The 15,454-nt window shown below is 46.9% G+C and overlaps 2 protein-coding genes across 4 annotated transcripts; one reads left to right on the top strand and one right to left on the bottom strand.

The window, feature by feature from the left end:
• Positions 1 to 782: 782 nt before the first annotated feature.
• On the top strand, positions 783 to 4,470 carry ZFP57 (ZFP57 zinc finger protein). Its single transcript, XM_045509541.2, is given in 4 exon segments — positions 783 to 1,193; positions 1,622 to 1,748; positions 2,224 to 2,301; positions 3,106 to 4,470. Coding segments are annotated over 4 exon segments (1,866 nt in total). The 5' UTR covers positions 783 to 797; the 3' UTR covers positions 4,371 to 4,470.
• Positions 4,471 to 5,207: 737 nt separating this feature from the next.
• MOG (myelin oligodendrocyte glycoprotein) lies at positions 5,208 to 14,754 on the bottom strand. Of its 3 annotated transcripts, XM_010974095.3 has the most exons (9): positions 14,573 to 14,677; positions 14,141 to 14,227; positions 12,506 to 12,853; positions 9,156 to 9,269; positions 7,855 to 7,875; positions 7,491 to 7,511; positions 6,055 to 6,171; positions 5,733 to 5,753; positions 5,208 to 5,347 (listed from the first exon to the last, which is right to left on the bottom strand). In XM_010974095.3, exons 2-9 carry the CDS (start codon positions 14,223 to 14,225, stop codon positions 5,334 to 5,336), a joined length of 741 nt encoding a protein of 246 aa, XP_010972397.1. In that variant the 5' UTR covers positions 14,226 to 14,227; positions 14,573 to 14,677; the 3' UTR covers positions 5,208 to 5,333. The 3 variants fall into 3 exon arrangements, with proteins under 3 accessions (XP_010972397.1, XP_074204408.1, XP_074204409.1); XM_074348307.1 differs by lacking the exon at positions 5,208 to 5,347 and having other exon boundaries at positions 5,442 to 5,753; positions 14,573 to 14,754; XM_074348308.1 differs by lacking the exons at positions 5,208 to 5,347; positions 14,573 to 14,677 and having other exon boundaries at positions 5,442 to 5,753; positions 14,141 to 14,550.
• Positions 14,755 to 15,454: the final 700 nt, after the last annotated feature.

The following is a 15,454-nucleotide window of genomic DNA, read 5'->3' as shown; positions in this document are numbered from 1 at the left end:
TTCCATTGTTAAATGCCCTTTTCCTTGCTGGTGTTTTCAATTCTACCACCATCCAAAAAAGTGAAAGGAAGAAAGTCAACAGGTTTTAATATCTTTATTCTATTCCTTCCATCTCAGGAGGAGGTGGGAGTTCAGCCATGTCTGCCTCTGAGCAGGAACTTCCCTCGAGGGCCCTGCGAGCCCTGAATAAGTGTTTGCTGTTGAGTTGTCATCGATATCATTCTTTACAAGAATCTGTACCTGTTAAAAATCCACATAACCGTATATTTTGGGGGCCTAGATGGGATCTTAGAGATCTCCTTTAATCTCATTTTCCAGTGAAACCAGAATGAAGAAACTTGCGCAAGGTGGTTTGTGACAGATCCAGGGCTGGTTACCTCAGGCATGTGCTTTCTTTCCAGAATACCGTACTATTGCTCTAGAGAGGGCTTTGGGACAGCAAAAATCATGTCCTCAGCAATACAGAGTCGAGGCTTTGAACACTAACTCTGCTGTGGACGAAGGGTATCCTTGATCACGTTACCTAGCACCTCTGTACTTGAGGTTCCTTAAAAAGGGGTCAGTAGTTGCTATCCCATGGGCCAGTGCTGAGAGGTTTTAGGTACAAAGCAGGGGGTCAGTGACTCTTGGTGGCCCTGGACCAAATAAGGAAGCTGTTGTTCCTCATTCCCCCTCTTGCTGATATGTTTTGTTTCTCTCTGATCTCAGGTTCCTAGAGGTGGCACCAGCCGATGGCTGGAAGCAGGGTGAACCAGAAGGCAGACATCTTCTGAGCCCTAATCTGGAGTTACCGAACAATGGTGACCGGGTCCCTGAACTCTATAGCCTAGGCTTGGAGGGGACCAAAGGTGTTCTTGGCTATGAAAGAAAAGAATTTGGACGACAGAACCTAAAAGGAAGACTGCCCCCTGGAGCAGATACATTTGCCACGGGAATCCATGTCAAACTCTGGGACCTTTGCAGAATCTCTCTGTCTACTCAGTTGTGGGGAGGTAGATGGCTCCAGGAAGGAGTCTAGTCAGCCTTGGGGGCCAGGCCAGGAGTGGATAGAGCTAGACAAAGACAGTATGAAGGAGAAGGTGTTTGACCAGCCGAAGACAATCGAACCTGTACAGAAGCTGCTCTCTGGGGTGGACGAAGAGGCTCTGCAGGAAGCCGTGAAGACAGAGTGCTGGTGGAAGATGTGGGTGAAGGTGAGACCAAGCTAGAGAAGGAGGGACCAGTCCTGGACCCTGGGAGCCCTTTCACCCATTTTCCTGTCTATAGACCAGATGGAATCTCAGACTATTCCAAGCTGAACAACACCCAGGAAAAGAGGCTCAAGGCTCTTCTCAGTCTCCCTTGGCATCCTTCATGGAGTACTTGCTGAAGTTCATCAGAGTGGCAGCCTTTTTCATTTGTTTCCTTTCTATTTCTATTCATTATATACCCCTCCTTCCTCCCCCAACATTTTTCTTCCCTCCTCTCCATCCTTCCTTCTCTGTCTGCGCACTGAAGTTGCTGTCTATTCATATTTCTCCCCTCCTTCCATAGTTTCCCTTTTCTCTAAGTTTTCTGAACCTTGAGACTGAATGTCTGTCTGTATGCATACAGACTTCCTGAATCTCTCCTGTTCTTCCAGAAGCCAGTCTCCTTTGAGGATGTGGCAGTGAATTTCACTCAGGAAGAGTGGGAATGTCTAAATGCCAGTCAGAGGGTCCTCTACCAGGACGTTATGTCAGAGACCTTCAGAAACCTGGTGTCTGTGGGTAAGAGGCTGGGGTTCCCTCACCAGCCCCCTGTCCAGGACTCTGGGACACCTGGTTCCCCTGGGCCAGTAGATGAGTTCATAATTAGCTTTACTGACTCTTGGTTCCATACCTTCAGGTGTAACAGATCTGGGTCACTAGGCTCAGGGTACAAGGAGAAGAAATGAAAGCTTGCATGAAGGCAAAGATAACACTTGCAACATGATGACAGTGTTCTCAAAGTTTGCAAATTTGCCTATTCATCCAACCAATACTTACTGAGTCACTCCTATTACATACCAGGCACTTTTTAGGAGCTGGCCTTTTGAGTGTCCCCTCCTTGTACCTGAGTGTCCCAGATTATGGTTCTTAAACCAAGGGTACAGAAGAAGGTAGCCTGTTGTCCCCATCAGGTGTGAAGGGGCGGAGCCTGGGGGGGACCTCAACTCTTCCTCTCCTTCCCCCTCTCCAGCCAGAATCTTTCTGTCTAATCCAGATCTGATCACCAAGCTTGAACAAGAAGAGAAACAGTGGAGAGCAGATCTCTGTCCCTCAAATGGAGGTCTTCATTCAGGTAAGAACTGCAGAGTAGAGAGGAGGGTGAAAAGGGCCCGAGACGTGCCTTGGGAGGATGGAAAGCTGGCTAAGAGGACCAGGGCTCTGCATCTCCACTCCTAGCCTGCATCCTCCCAGCCTGGTCAGACTTGGAGCTGGGAGGAACCTTGAGATCATCCGTGCAAGTCCCTTGGCTTCAAGAAGATGAGTATGGAAGCCATTTGGGACAAGTGAATAGCTTCAGTTTCTAGGGACAAGTGAATAGACTACATGTGGGCTGCTTATGTCAGTGATACCCCTGTGATGAAAAAAATCCTTCCTAAGAGAAAAGAAAGGGAAGGGAGGTGAGCTTGATGTTGAGTTGGATTAGTGGAGACTTGCTTCTGAGAGTTGAATAAGGACTTGAAAGAAATTTAAGTCTGAGCTGACCACACCTCCTGGTTTGCCAGAACAGCCCTGGTTTATGCTTCACACAGTTGCTTGATTATTAATACCATCTCCTTTCACTCATGTGTCCCAATTTACAAGGTCACCTGTGGGTGTCTGTGGAGTGCTGGTGGGAGTATGAACAATATTGAAAAACAACAGGAAACAGATTTCAAGAAATGTGGTTATAGGTTAAAATTTTGATCTCTGATATTGTTGGAAGATTCCAGTTAAATTTTTATTTGCTTTTATTTCGAAAACCCTGAAGTTTTTTTCTTATCTCTAGCCTCTGAGGTCTAAGAGTGAGAGTGAATGTTGGGCAGGAGAAGGAGGGCAAGAGTGGGGGAAGTAAACTGAACTGAATGGAGAGCTTGTTATTCTTCCTTGTTCCCCCCAGGAGGCAAGAAGGAGAAACTTGAAGAACAGAGTCAAAGTGAGAGAGATCAGGGGACTAGTGATGACAAGAAGGTCCCTCTTGCTGGCAGAGGGGTGAGCCCCTCCTCCACTCCAGCTGGGTCCCTGGACAGGACGTCAGTGTTGCCCGCATCCTGGGCGGGGCCACCCTTTTCCTGCCACATCTGTGGCAGGTGTTTCAGCAAGCGCTCCGGCCTCCACAGCCACCAGTTTGTTCACAGTCCCAAGCAGCATAACATCACCTGCGGCCAGTGTGGGAAGTCATTCCGGAACCCCAAGGCCCTCAGCTACCACCGGCGCATGCACCTGGGGGAGAGGCCCTTCCGCTGCTCGCTCTGCGACAAGACCTATTGTGACGCTTCTGGACTGAGTCGTCACCGCCGCGTCCATCTGGGTTACCGGCCCCACTCGTGCCCCTTCTGTGGGAAGTGCTTCCGGGACCAATCCGAGCTCAAACGCCACCAGAAGACACACCAAGGCCAGGAGCAGAGGACTGGAAACCAGAAGCATATTGTGAGGATTCCAGACAGCGCAGCTGGATTCCAGGGACTCACAGCTGGGAACCAGGCACCAGTGGCCAGGACCCAAGGACCTGCATTTAAAACCAAGGGTCCTGAGGCTGGGGCCCAGCCATCTATAGATAAGAACCAGGCACCTGTAGCCAAGAACCGAGTGATCACTATGAAAACTCAGGCCCCCGTCTTTACAACCCCAGAGCCTGTGATCGGGACCCAGGCGACCAATACTAGAGCCACCTTCCTGGATTCCAAGACCAACTCTCACCCAGAAAAGCCTTCAAGATTCAAGGTATCTGGCTCTCACTGTCCCTTGACTTTCAGCAAGAGAGCCTGTCTCCCTGGCCCCCAGAAGGCCCACCTCACAGAGCAGTCCAACCGCTGCTTCCACTGTGGCAAGTCCTTCACTTTATTCTCGGGGCTGGTCAGGCACCAGCAGACTCACTGGAAGCAGAAGGTCTACCGCTGCCCTATCTGCGACGTCTGCTTTGGGGAGAAGGAGGACCTTTTGGGCCACTGGGGGGGCTACAAAGCCAAGGGGCTGTGGCTGGGGAGTCCGCATCAATGCTGGGCACTCCTGGGTCAGTGGCTTGGCTTCTTTCATGATACACCCCCTACAGCAGGGAAGGAAATGGATTTTTTTCTGGATCCATACCCCTGGAAGAGGGAAGGAGGGGAGGGGAGAAGGGAGGCAGAGGAAAGAAAGCAACTAAAGGTCTTGGAACAGAAATAAATGACCTTTCTGTCCAGGTCTTTCTCTGTTTGGTTTTCCTGAAGACTAACCTCCAGGGTAAGGAGACTGGGGGTAGAGGAACCCAGGTAAGGGGGTAATGAAGGAAATCTAGAAAGGAAAAGGGACAAGGAGTGGCACATGGAAACTTGTATTGTTATTAATTAGCACCTAGCTTGTTTCTTTTGTGTCTGATAGACCATCAAGTAGTAATTGTTGAATAAAACAGTGAACACTCCAATAGGTATGAAGATGGGAGAATAAGGATGAGGTGGGGGGAGAGTCTGAGGGACCCGTCTGGACTAGATGTGGTTGTAGAAAGAGTTGAATGCAGGCACGTTGCCCAGTTCCCATCCCTGGCTCCCCTGGCTCCTTGGAAGGCTGCCGGGCAAGATGGAGCTCTGGCCAGCCTTCTGTGGGTTCCCCCCTTCTCCTGGTTTTGGTTAGGGCTCCCCATGTCCTCACTCTGCAGGAGTCACTTGGCTCTCGGATGTTTTGGACTTTTCCTGCGCCTTCCCTTCAACCCTGCACACCTCTCAGCTCCGCCCCTCAGGGCTGAGATCTTGGAAGAAACAACCACCATTTGCAAAGTTGGCATGCTGGAATTTGCAGCAAGGAGGTCCCTGGTCTCCAGTTTGTGGCAGAGACCCTCTTTTGTGTTACTCCCCAGCACAGGTGTCCTCTAAAGGAGAGAAAATCACCAGCCTGGCTGTGGCCAGAGAGGGGTTCCAGATGGGAGACAGGAGCAGAAAGATGTGGGTAACAATCTGGGGAAAGGGAGAGACAAGGTAGATGACAGAAGAAATTGATCCGATTTGGAATCCAGAACATTCCCAGAAGTGCAGGTTGGAATGTCCCCATAGCGAAGAGGCCAATGAGTGTGCAACTTGACGAATGTGACATCCCCTAGGATCAATTCTTGGAGCAACCAGGCTCTTCTCCACCCCTGCCGAGATGCAAAATTATTCAGAAGGGGTTTCCTAGAAGGAGGAGAAAATAACTTGAAAAGTCTGTTGGTAGTTTCTATGATGAAACCATTAAACCAGGTAGAATAAAAGCCCCGTGAAGTCATCTGATCTCTGTGCCTGCCTCAGTGATTGGTCTCAGAGGTAAGGCACAGGGCAGCTGCTGTAGGAACGGGAGAGGAGGCCAGCTGGAGTGTGATTCCAGGAGAGGGGCATGGAGGTGGGCAAATCAGGCAGTAGGTGGGAGTGCCCCCAGCTTCCACCTCCCAGGAGGAGTCCTCCCTCCCTCCACCCATGCTTGCCCACCCCTCCTTTCCTCTGGGATTTTGATCCCTCAGTAACCCCCCTTCCCCTGGCTGCTTTCCTGGTTTTTTGTTCTCGTAAGAAAAAGAAGACTTACTTAGCTCTTCAAGAAATTGCCCTGGAATCAAAGAGAAATAGGTGATGGGGGGAAGATGACCAGCTCCCTCCCCACATCCGCCCTGTGGAATTCACAGTTGGGCACCTCCTACCCCCTTTCCACTAAGAGACCCCTCAGATCTCAGAAAATGGTCCTCATGGATTCTCTGGGGAGCCGGGGATTGGCCATGGGCACAGAGCAGGAAGGAAGTCCCAGCTCCGACTCTTGGGCCCTGCGTCCATGCACCCTTTTTGTTTCCCCTCCAGGGCTGGCTTGGTCCCCTACTGCTCTGTTGGTCCTATTTGCTGCCCCACCACTGCACCTGCTAGTCTGCGATGTAGCCAGTTGTAGCAGATGATCAAGGCGACCACGGGTCCGAGAACGGGCACGATTACAAACAGGGTTATCTTCCAGCAGGGCACCCTCAGAAAGTGGGGATCTGAAGCGTTTGCCACAGAACAAGTAAGATTAACACGTGTTCCTCCTTCTGTCCCACCTCCACCCCACCTCCCCCATTTACTATTGGGTTTCTTAACCTGGGTTCCAAGAACACCAAAGGAGTCTGGGTAGAATCCAGGGAGTCCATGAACTTGGATGAGAAAAGCACTACGTTTTAATTTTTGCTAACTTTGAACTGAATTTAGCATTTTCTTCCACTAAAAATGTAGGTAATCAGTTATCAGCAGTCCTTTTGACTTTATCATCAATGGAAACCATATTCTTATCAGAGTTGTTGCAGAAGTCTCAAAATACTGTTTATCAATATTTTGAAATGGCAAGTTACTAGACCTGCTGCTACATTATTAATGTATTTTTGTTATTTAAAGGGACATTTGTCACAAATTTGTTTATATTTCAATGCAATGGTTTTCTTCGTAATTCTGCATGTTATATTTTATGTGTACATTTCAAAACATCCTGGGAAGGGAGGGGTCCACGAGGTACATCCCATACAAAAAGAGTGAAGACCTTTTGTTATTCAAATCCTACAAAGCAGAGATCCTATTCCTCCCTCTTTGAGTTGCAGACTGAGTGTGTTGTGCCTTCTGCACTCCCGATTAAATGCCAGGGTGGAGCTCTCCTGTGCTAGGTCTCAGGGGTACCTAGAGTCAGGAGGAGAGGCTGTTCAGGAAGGCTTCTCCAAGCAGGGACCACCTTATAATTTCTGCAACATCCATGCAACAGATATTTGGGTGCCCTTCTGTTGTGGGCATTGCCCTTAGGCACTGGACGCTCTGCAGTGAGCAAAAAGGACAGACTCCATATCCTTGGGCCAACATTCTAGTGGGGTTTGGTGTCTTCACCCTCCCCAAGAACCTTCCCTGAGTAGTCATGTGTAGTTACAGCTCCTCATTCTGTACTCATGAAAGCTCATTCCTCCGTGTGAGTTTCTTTGATGATATATATGTACTTTGTTCTCCTGTTAATTTATGTATATCGATCACCTCCTCAACTAAGCATCAATTGTATGTGCAAAGAATCTGTTTATCTCCCCTTTGTAATTCCTGAAAAAAGAAATAAGGCACATAAAGAACTTGTAATTCCTACAGAATGAGTTAACATTTGGGAAGCTGTTAGTTATAGTGTAATTTATAGTGTATTTGCTATTTAACCAATCCTAGAAGCAAATGATGACATTCAAAGAAAGAACAAGAGAGGGAGGAAACCACCCAGGAGCCAGGGGTCTTATCTCCCCAGGTGACAGGAACCAGTGAAACGCCAAGCTGACCTGGGGGAGCTGGGTACCCCAAGACTTACCAAAAGTCCGGTGGAGATTCTCTGAAAGAAGAACAGATGGAAGGGACTTAGTGGGGCGCTCAAAATGATCCTGTCTCCTCTGATCCTTTGTTATTTAATCGCTTACAGTTGCTTCTAGTTGTGAGGCACGATGGAGGAAAGGAGACTGTAGGATTTCACTCTACCCTGGCTGAAGGGCAGGGAAGAGGAACGAGACTTTTCTACAATTCTCCGCTGGTTATAGGAGTTTTCAATTGTGAAGCTCCCGCCTGAAGGTCGCACAGAGTATTGGGACAGAGGCAGAGGTGGTCTGAGAAAATGACCATTTCAGTTATGCCAAAAGACCAGGAAGGAGGGCTGGGGAGGGACAGTGCCCAGAACTCACCTATTTCTGCTCGAAGTTTTCCTAAAAGAGAAAAAGGTGACACTTTTAGTTCCAGCTCAGGCACTAGATGGGGCGCCTCCACACCCAGCGCCCTGGGCCTTCCTATGGGCTGTTTCTCAGCTGCCTGGGAGCGTCCTTAGGAGGGTGAGAAGGGCACTGAGTTTGAAACCAAGAGTTCAGCTCTTTCCCTGACTATTGTCTGGGTTCCATATTGCGGTAAAGAGAGCTGAGAACCCTGGTAGACACTGTCCACCAATACCCCAAATCAACCTAAAGTTTTATTACCACCCCCACAGCTCTCTGCTCCGCTTCTTGGTGGCACAGTTCACAAAGCCACTCCACCCCCTGCTGAGTTGTCACTTTGTAAATCTAAAGCCACTTCCCACCTGAATGAGGAAGGAACTAAATGTTTTGTTGAGCAGCTACTTGGTGGCTGGCTCAGTACTAGGGACTTTCCATAAGACTCGCCCCTTTAATCCACCCTTATGATGTAGGAGGGAGGCTGTCGTCTCCACTAGACAAGGCAATGGACGCTTGGAGAGTTCAAGTCACTGTCTGAGCTGGCTTCTAACCCAGGCTGCCTAACCCCACCAGTCAGGTTCTTTCTGCTCAGCCAAGTGGGCTGAAGACCTTTCTCATTTGGGAGAAGAGGTAACAGTATCTGGGATGAGGTCAAGGGGAGAAGATCCCACCAACATCCCCCCTGACATACTCCAAGCCCTCCTGGCTGCTTTACCCTCTTAGGAATGGGGGTGGGGGATTGAAGGTCCTGCTGGCTTTGGCTTTGAGAGCACTTGGTTGGGGGAGAAGTCTCCGAATGGAAGCTCTGGGCACAAGAGAGCTCCTTAGACCGCTGAACCTGAGTCCTCTGTGTTGAATGGAAAAGCAAGAGGAAACAACTTTCAAACACCTACTCCATGGTAGGGACTTTTACTCACAGGATCTTTATTTAAACCTCCTAATAGCACGGTCCTGCCCGATTCTGAAGCTCACACTCCCCCAGGTGCTTGAGCTGCTAGGGCTGGTACAGGGCCCAGAAGATGGAAGATTAGACCTGAGCTCTGCCACTTATAAGCTGAGTCAGCTTGAGTAAGTCTCTGAATCATGCCAGGCCTCAGTTGCCTCTTCTGTAAAATGGGGTCCTGTTATCTAAGTGATATTTACATTTGGTAAGATGTAAAACTTATAATTACAGAGTGAGTTCTGAACCCAGAAGTCACTCAAGAGTAAACATTAACTGACCACGCTCCAAGAGGCCAGGTCACTTCGGGGGAGGGTGCCACCCTGCCTCCAGTCCATACCTCTCAGTCTGCGCTGCAGGCAGAGGAAGACAAGGCCCACAGTGATCTGCAGGAGGAGCACAGGCAGAACCGCGATGAGAACCAGCACTCCAGGGTTGATCCAGTAGAAGGGATCTGAAAGGCAGAACCGGCATGGCCCAGCGCTGTACCCTCGACTCCCAGCCCCATGCTTGAGGCTCCGTTAAGTCATGTTGAAGAAAGGAACAATATCACCAAGATTCAAAGATGAAGACTTAGAGCCGACATCTTAAGTCACCTGTCACCTGATTGAGCTTAGTTAAAGGAAAAGTGGTTGTTTCCAGGAAAGTCCAGTGGCTTAGAATAATAGGAGTCTAGCCTCTATATTGGGCTGGTCCTGGAGAGTTTTAAGACCCACAGAAGGGACTTAGATCTGATCCTCCAGGCCAGGGGGTACCTTGAAGGACTCCATGCTGAGGAGTAACAAGATCTGATTTATCAACTGCAGGACTGGGGAGCGGGGGAGGGAGGTCATTTAAGAGGCCATGGTCATAGTGAAAATAAAAAACACGAGCCTGAACTAAGACAGTGATGGAGGTATAGGAAGTCAAGGGCATCGGTGAACTTAAACAGGAAAAAAACATTTATTTTCAGTAACTTTTAAACTGAAATTTAATGTTGCTTTCAATTGTGTTTGTAGGCAACCCCCCACAACAATGTGAACAGAACTTGAGAATTCGTCATTCCTAAAAATCAAGTATTTTCATATCACATCAGAATTGGTGCAGAAATCTCAAAATACCACTTAAGTTCAACATTTTGAAATTACACTAAGCAAGCTTGACAAAATAAATCAAACCTGAATCTGACTATGCATATTCTAATCTATGAGTTTACAGGAAATCCAGGGTTTGAAACACCGTCCAAACAGCATGGCAATGAAATCAGCAAAATCTAAACCATCGGAAACTCTACAGGACAAAAACCAACCTGTGGATCTTGTCTGGATCGGATTCAAGCAAACCCAATTGTAAAAATACATTTATAAAACAATCAGAAAAATGTGAGCACAGAGTATTGGTAAATGTCTGTTAAAGATGTCATTATAGTATTTGGGGTGTTTTGTTTTGTTTTGTTTTGTTTTTAGAGTTTTTCTATTTCAGGCGTACATTCTTGAGGATTTAGCAATGAAACGATAATGCTGCCTAGGATTTGCCTGAATGTTTCAGTTGGGGAGGATGGTAATGAGTGGAGTCAAATGAGACAGGTTGCCGGTCCTTGGGTCATAACTGTTGCAGTCAGGTGATGGAAACCTGGAGGCTCATTATAATAATCTCTCTACTTCTGTATATGTTTTAAGGTTCATAATGAAGAGTTCAAAGAAAGGATTACAGGCAACTAGGAATAAAACCACAAAAATGACAAGAAAAATATGAAAGTTGGAAAGAAAGACTAGAAACTCTTTAGAGAAAGAAAGGAGATAATTACACCTGAAACTTGGCAATCATATAGTTACTGCATTTCAGCCCTAAATTTGCCTCAGCTTCCTGAATCCCCAGGCTAGGTGGGTGGTCCATTGTTTACTCCTAAAACACTTTTTTAAAAAGACTCTTAGGCATGGAGATTATGACAGGAGGAAGGTTGGAATGTGGAAACCAACCCAAAGGAAAACTTGGACAAGTTTGAGAAAAACTCCCTGAGGCAGGTTTGTTTTTTTGTTTTTTGGGCTTTTTTTGTTTTGTTTTGTTTTGTTTTGTTTTGTTTTGTTTTGCTTTGCTTTGTTTGATGGTGGGGATAGGGAGTTATTAAGGTAGGAAGTTGCTAAACAGAAATGAGGAAAATCTGCAAACTGGAGAGGTCCTCAATATCAGACATCTTGCCAGGTAAAAATAATCCCCCAAAGAAAACAGCTGTGTGGAGAACATTCTGTGACACACAAAGCTATTTTCATGTCCCTGAAATCTGTCTCTAGAAATAGGTCTTTGTTATCCCGCATACAATGCTATCTTCTGGTCCCAGCACTGCAACTGGAGCCCTGGCGATACTAAAGTGACCGATTGTCTGATGTTGAGCTACAGGTCAGGTGGAGGGAAAGGAAAATGACCTGAGGTTCCGGCCTCCCAAGAGTTTTTGCAACTAAGTTAGTTTTGCAATTAACTTTCTTTTCTTTCTTCCTTTTCAATGAAAGTACTAGGAATTGAACCCAGGACCTCCTGCATGCTAAGCATGCGCTCTACCACTGAGCTGTATCCACCCCCTCCAAATAGCAATTAACTTTCAAAGCTCCGGCTCCACCCACTTCCCCTTGTCCAAATCTTAACCCTTCCAGGGTAAAACAAAAAACAAAAAAAATGCCCAAGTCATCCATAGCACAAGACTTACTGAAAACGAAATTCTAGAGAAAGAAAGCAGTGGAGGTAAAACCCATAGGTAACATCTCTTTCTATGATTATATTCAGATATTTGTTTTACTTGTTTACTTCACTTGGACTGTATTTAGAAGAACAGGAATATGTTCTTCAATAATATTCCTTGTCTAATAAAACATCACAAATACATCAACTGAGGGATTCATTGTACTAGAATTTGATCAGTTTGACTCGTTAGGAATAAGGCTTTTTTGTTGAATAACAAATAAACAAAAAGACAGTCTAAAGCAAAACAAGAAGGGGAAAAGTCCACTTGGATATTTTGATTAATTTTCAGATTACTCATATTCCCCTCCAGTAGCACAAAATAATCACGAATTGATTACTTTGGATTTTGCTGCCTATCTTTACCATTTTTCCTATTTAAAATTTTAAAAAATTCTCTGTATGTACTCACAAATGTACATATTATACATACTTTTACATAAATGGATACATATGATCATATGGATAAAATTATGGCCTTTGTTCTTTTTTGTTTAGATCACACCCCATCCTCCCTCCTTTCCCCCATGGTGAATTAGCTTTCTTAGGGATATCTTTTTATATATTTCTCTGATCTTTAAAACATAAGCTTTTGTCTTTGTTCTCTGCATTCTGTAGCTTGCTTTTATCACTCAACAGTATCTTTGGGATACCTCCAAGCCGGTGGTATGGTGCTAAAACAAACTTTTAATGGCTGCATGATATTCACTGTATGGATAACAGTGTTTATTCAATCACTTCCCAACTCATGGGCATGGACTCTGATTCCGGTTTCCTTCCCATGCTGAATAATGATGCAGCGGACATTGTGTGTGTATAAATTCCCAGATACTGATGTGCATACCTCTATGGCTTGGATTTCCAGGAGTGAGGTGTTTGGATTGAAGGATCTCATTTCAGTGGAGAGGATGATTGAAGTCTCAAAGGGAGGTCTTGGCCACTCAACAGATCATACCTACTAATATTCGCAATACTCACCTTCCACTTTCAATTCCATCGCTGCCTCCTCTTGGTAAGAATGATCTCGGAAGAAGCAGGTGAAACCTCCCTCATCTGAGAACCTGACTTTTCGGATCCTGAGGGTCACCTTCCCCTCCCCGATGGTCTCTTTCAGCAGCTCCGTGCGGCCCCGGTATTCAGGCGCCTGCTCTTCGTCTTGGTCCTTGCCACTTCGGTAGAGATGAACCACCCTGGAGAAGGGGGGCCGGTACCACCCCACCTCCATGCCTGTAGCATTCTTTCCTGGAGATATGCGACAAGGCAGTTCCGCTTCATCCCCTACCAGAGCTCGGATGGGATGCCCTGGTCCGATTACTCTGAACTGTCCTGTCCAATACGCCAAAGAAAAGAAACTGGGCATCAGAGGGAACCTTGACAAACAAGCATGTCGTGGGAAGGGTTGCTTCCAAATAGGGAAAGAAGACACTTGATCAAAACAGGGCAAGAAGAAGACACTTGATTTTTAACAGGATTTTTTGAGGGGTGGGGTGGAGAGGTAATTAGTTTTATTTATTGAATTACCTTTTTAATGGAGGTGCTGGGGGTTGAACCCAGGACCTCATGTATGCTAAGCATGTGCTCTACCACTGAGCTATTTCCGCCCCCTGAATGCATGTTTTAAATAACATTCTACAGCCAGAGAAGAGTTCATTTTTTTCTTAAAGGTCTCTGGTTATAGAGATATTTTGAGTGCCCTGGATAGAACATTCTAGCATGTGGTCATCCCAGCCTTTAGGTCTCACCTTGGAATATAGCCTCCCTCTTCAGATATGGCCAAATTGACCCTTATTCTCCCATTAAACGTTTTGCTTTGGTCACTTCTCTGCAGCCCTCTCTCCATCACTTCTCAGCCCTCTTTCTTGGTTTGCTCCCTGGTCCCAAATTCTTCTCCTCTGAGATCTTCCACCCTAGAGGTGGCTCTCTATCCTTCTTTTTTTCCTCTGTATCTTCAGCCCTGGTGCAGCTCCTAGACCCTGCCCTGTACATACTCCCAGTCTTTTTTTCCTCTGTGGGATATCTCCTCATCAGATTTGGAGCTACTAGAAGATGAGGCTGGATTCTCCACTAGACCTGCAACGATTTCCCAGGGGCGTGCATGGCCTGGGCCTCCTCTGATAGGTGGCTCCCTAAGGTTGGAAATATGTCTTTTGACAGCAGAGCTCCTCTATAAAAACTTACTAGTGCGCGATTGTGCAGAACAGAACTCCAAACACGACAAGACACTATGACTCAAAACAAACATTTATGGAGATTTACCAAGGGACAGGCATGACTAAGCACAGTATAGACCTCATCTCACTGAACCCTGACAGCAACTCCCAGAGGCTGTTATTATGATAGTCCCCATTTGATAGGTGACAAACCGAAGCTGGAAAGATAGGTAAGAGAGAGTTCAAGAAGAGCCTTCAGTTAAGGTCTTGTGATGGAGTTGGGGTCCCTTCTGCAGGCTGTAGGGAAACCCTGAAGGTGTCTGAGGGGAACCCTGTCAGCACATCTACATTTCGGAAAGACAACTTGTATAGCAATTTGAGGATGAGCTGAAGGAGGTGAGCCCAGAGAACTAGTCTTTCTATTCTCAGGAACTCCCAGGGCAGGAATAAAGATAAATCTTACCTGCGGAGCTGGAAGATAGCTGGAGGAGGAGGAAGAGGAGGGATGGGAGGCAGCTGGGCAGAGAGGCGCTCAATAAACTTGCCATCACTGCTGTCAGTGGGGACAGGGAGCCCCTGCATCAGGGTCAGGCTAAGCAGAGGCCCTCAGGGCACATGTCCCCTACCACTGAAAAAGCCCCAGGGGAGTATCGGGGAGGGCAGTGCTGCCCAGGGGCCCTGCCTCCTCCCCACAGAGCTGCAGCTGTGCTCCCAGGAACAGCCCCGAGTCATCCTTGCCAGGCACTTACACAAAAGGGCTACAGACGGAGGGGATGACCAGGGCTTGCCTTCCCCACCCCCTCAGAGCTGCGGAGCAGAGGCTGCCTGGTACTGCGCCTTCCTCCCCCGCTCCCTCCTGGTGGCCCAGCCTTCGAAGGGGCTTCTAGGATCTGACCTGCTGGGATGGACCGTTCACTGGACCTCAGGATGAGGCTTGCCCATGTGATCTGTACCCTTCAGCCCCTCTTCTCTAAGTTTTAGCCAAGGGAGAGGGAACTTTGTTGGATTTTTTTTTTAAAGAAGGAACATTTAGACTTGGTTTCCTGTTTCTAACTGTTTCATAACTGTCATCACCAGGTCATTCTTCTTGGTGTCTGACCTCCCACTGCAAGTCCAAATGCCCCTTCTGGTGTTCAGAGGTGTGATGGGTTGCTTGGGCTTAGTTAGCTTCTCGCTCCCAAGGAATATATTTAGGAAAATCATGAATTGAATGTCAGGAGTTGATGGTCACCTGTGCTCAGAGGGACAAACATGAAGAAAGGAAGATCCGCACAGTCAGCAACTGTCAGTCAACACAGGCACCGAGGATGGACCAGCACCAGGATGCGGGCATCACTCTCTGGTTTCCTCAGTGTCTTGGGGGGAGTAAGATCTGGGATGGAAATATGACCTTCTCCCTTATCATCCTTTTCCCCAGACTCAGCTAATCACTGAAGGATGAGACTAGTACTAGCACCAGTTTGAAAAATATAGAAATACAGTTATTTGCCAGTTGTAAAATAAGGATGTTGCATCCAAAAAAAAAAAAAGAAAAGAAAAGAAAAAAAAAAGTCAGGACAGACTATTTATTTATTTATTTTGAGGATGGACAATTTAAAGCCATGTTGTCCAATACTGGTCAATCACTGGTCACAAGTGACCATTTAAATTCAAATTAAATAAAGTTAAAAATTATGTTCCTTGATTGCACAGAAGCCATGTTTCAAATGCTCGGTAACACACAAAGCTAGTGGTTACTGCATTGAACAGCACACATACAGACCATATCCATCATCAA

Source organism: Camelus bactrianus, chromosome 20, assembly GCF_048773025.1.
Source record: "Camelus bactrianus isolate YW-2024 breed Bactrian camel chromosome 20, ASM4877302v1, whole genome shotgun sequence".
NCBI classification, from domain to species: domain Eukaryota; kingdom Metazoa; phylum Chordata; class Mammalia; order Artiodactyla; family Camelidae; genus Camelus; species Camelus bactrianus.
Note: the sequence above shows the minus strand (reverse complement) of the source record. Positions and strands in the feature narration are given on the sequence as shown.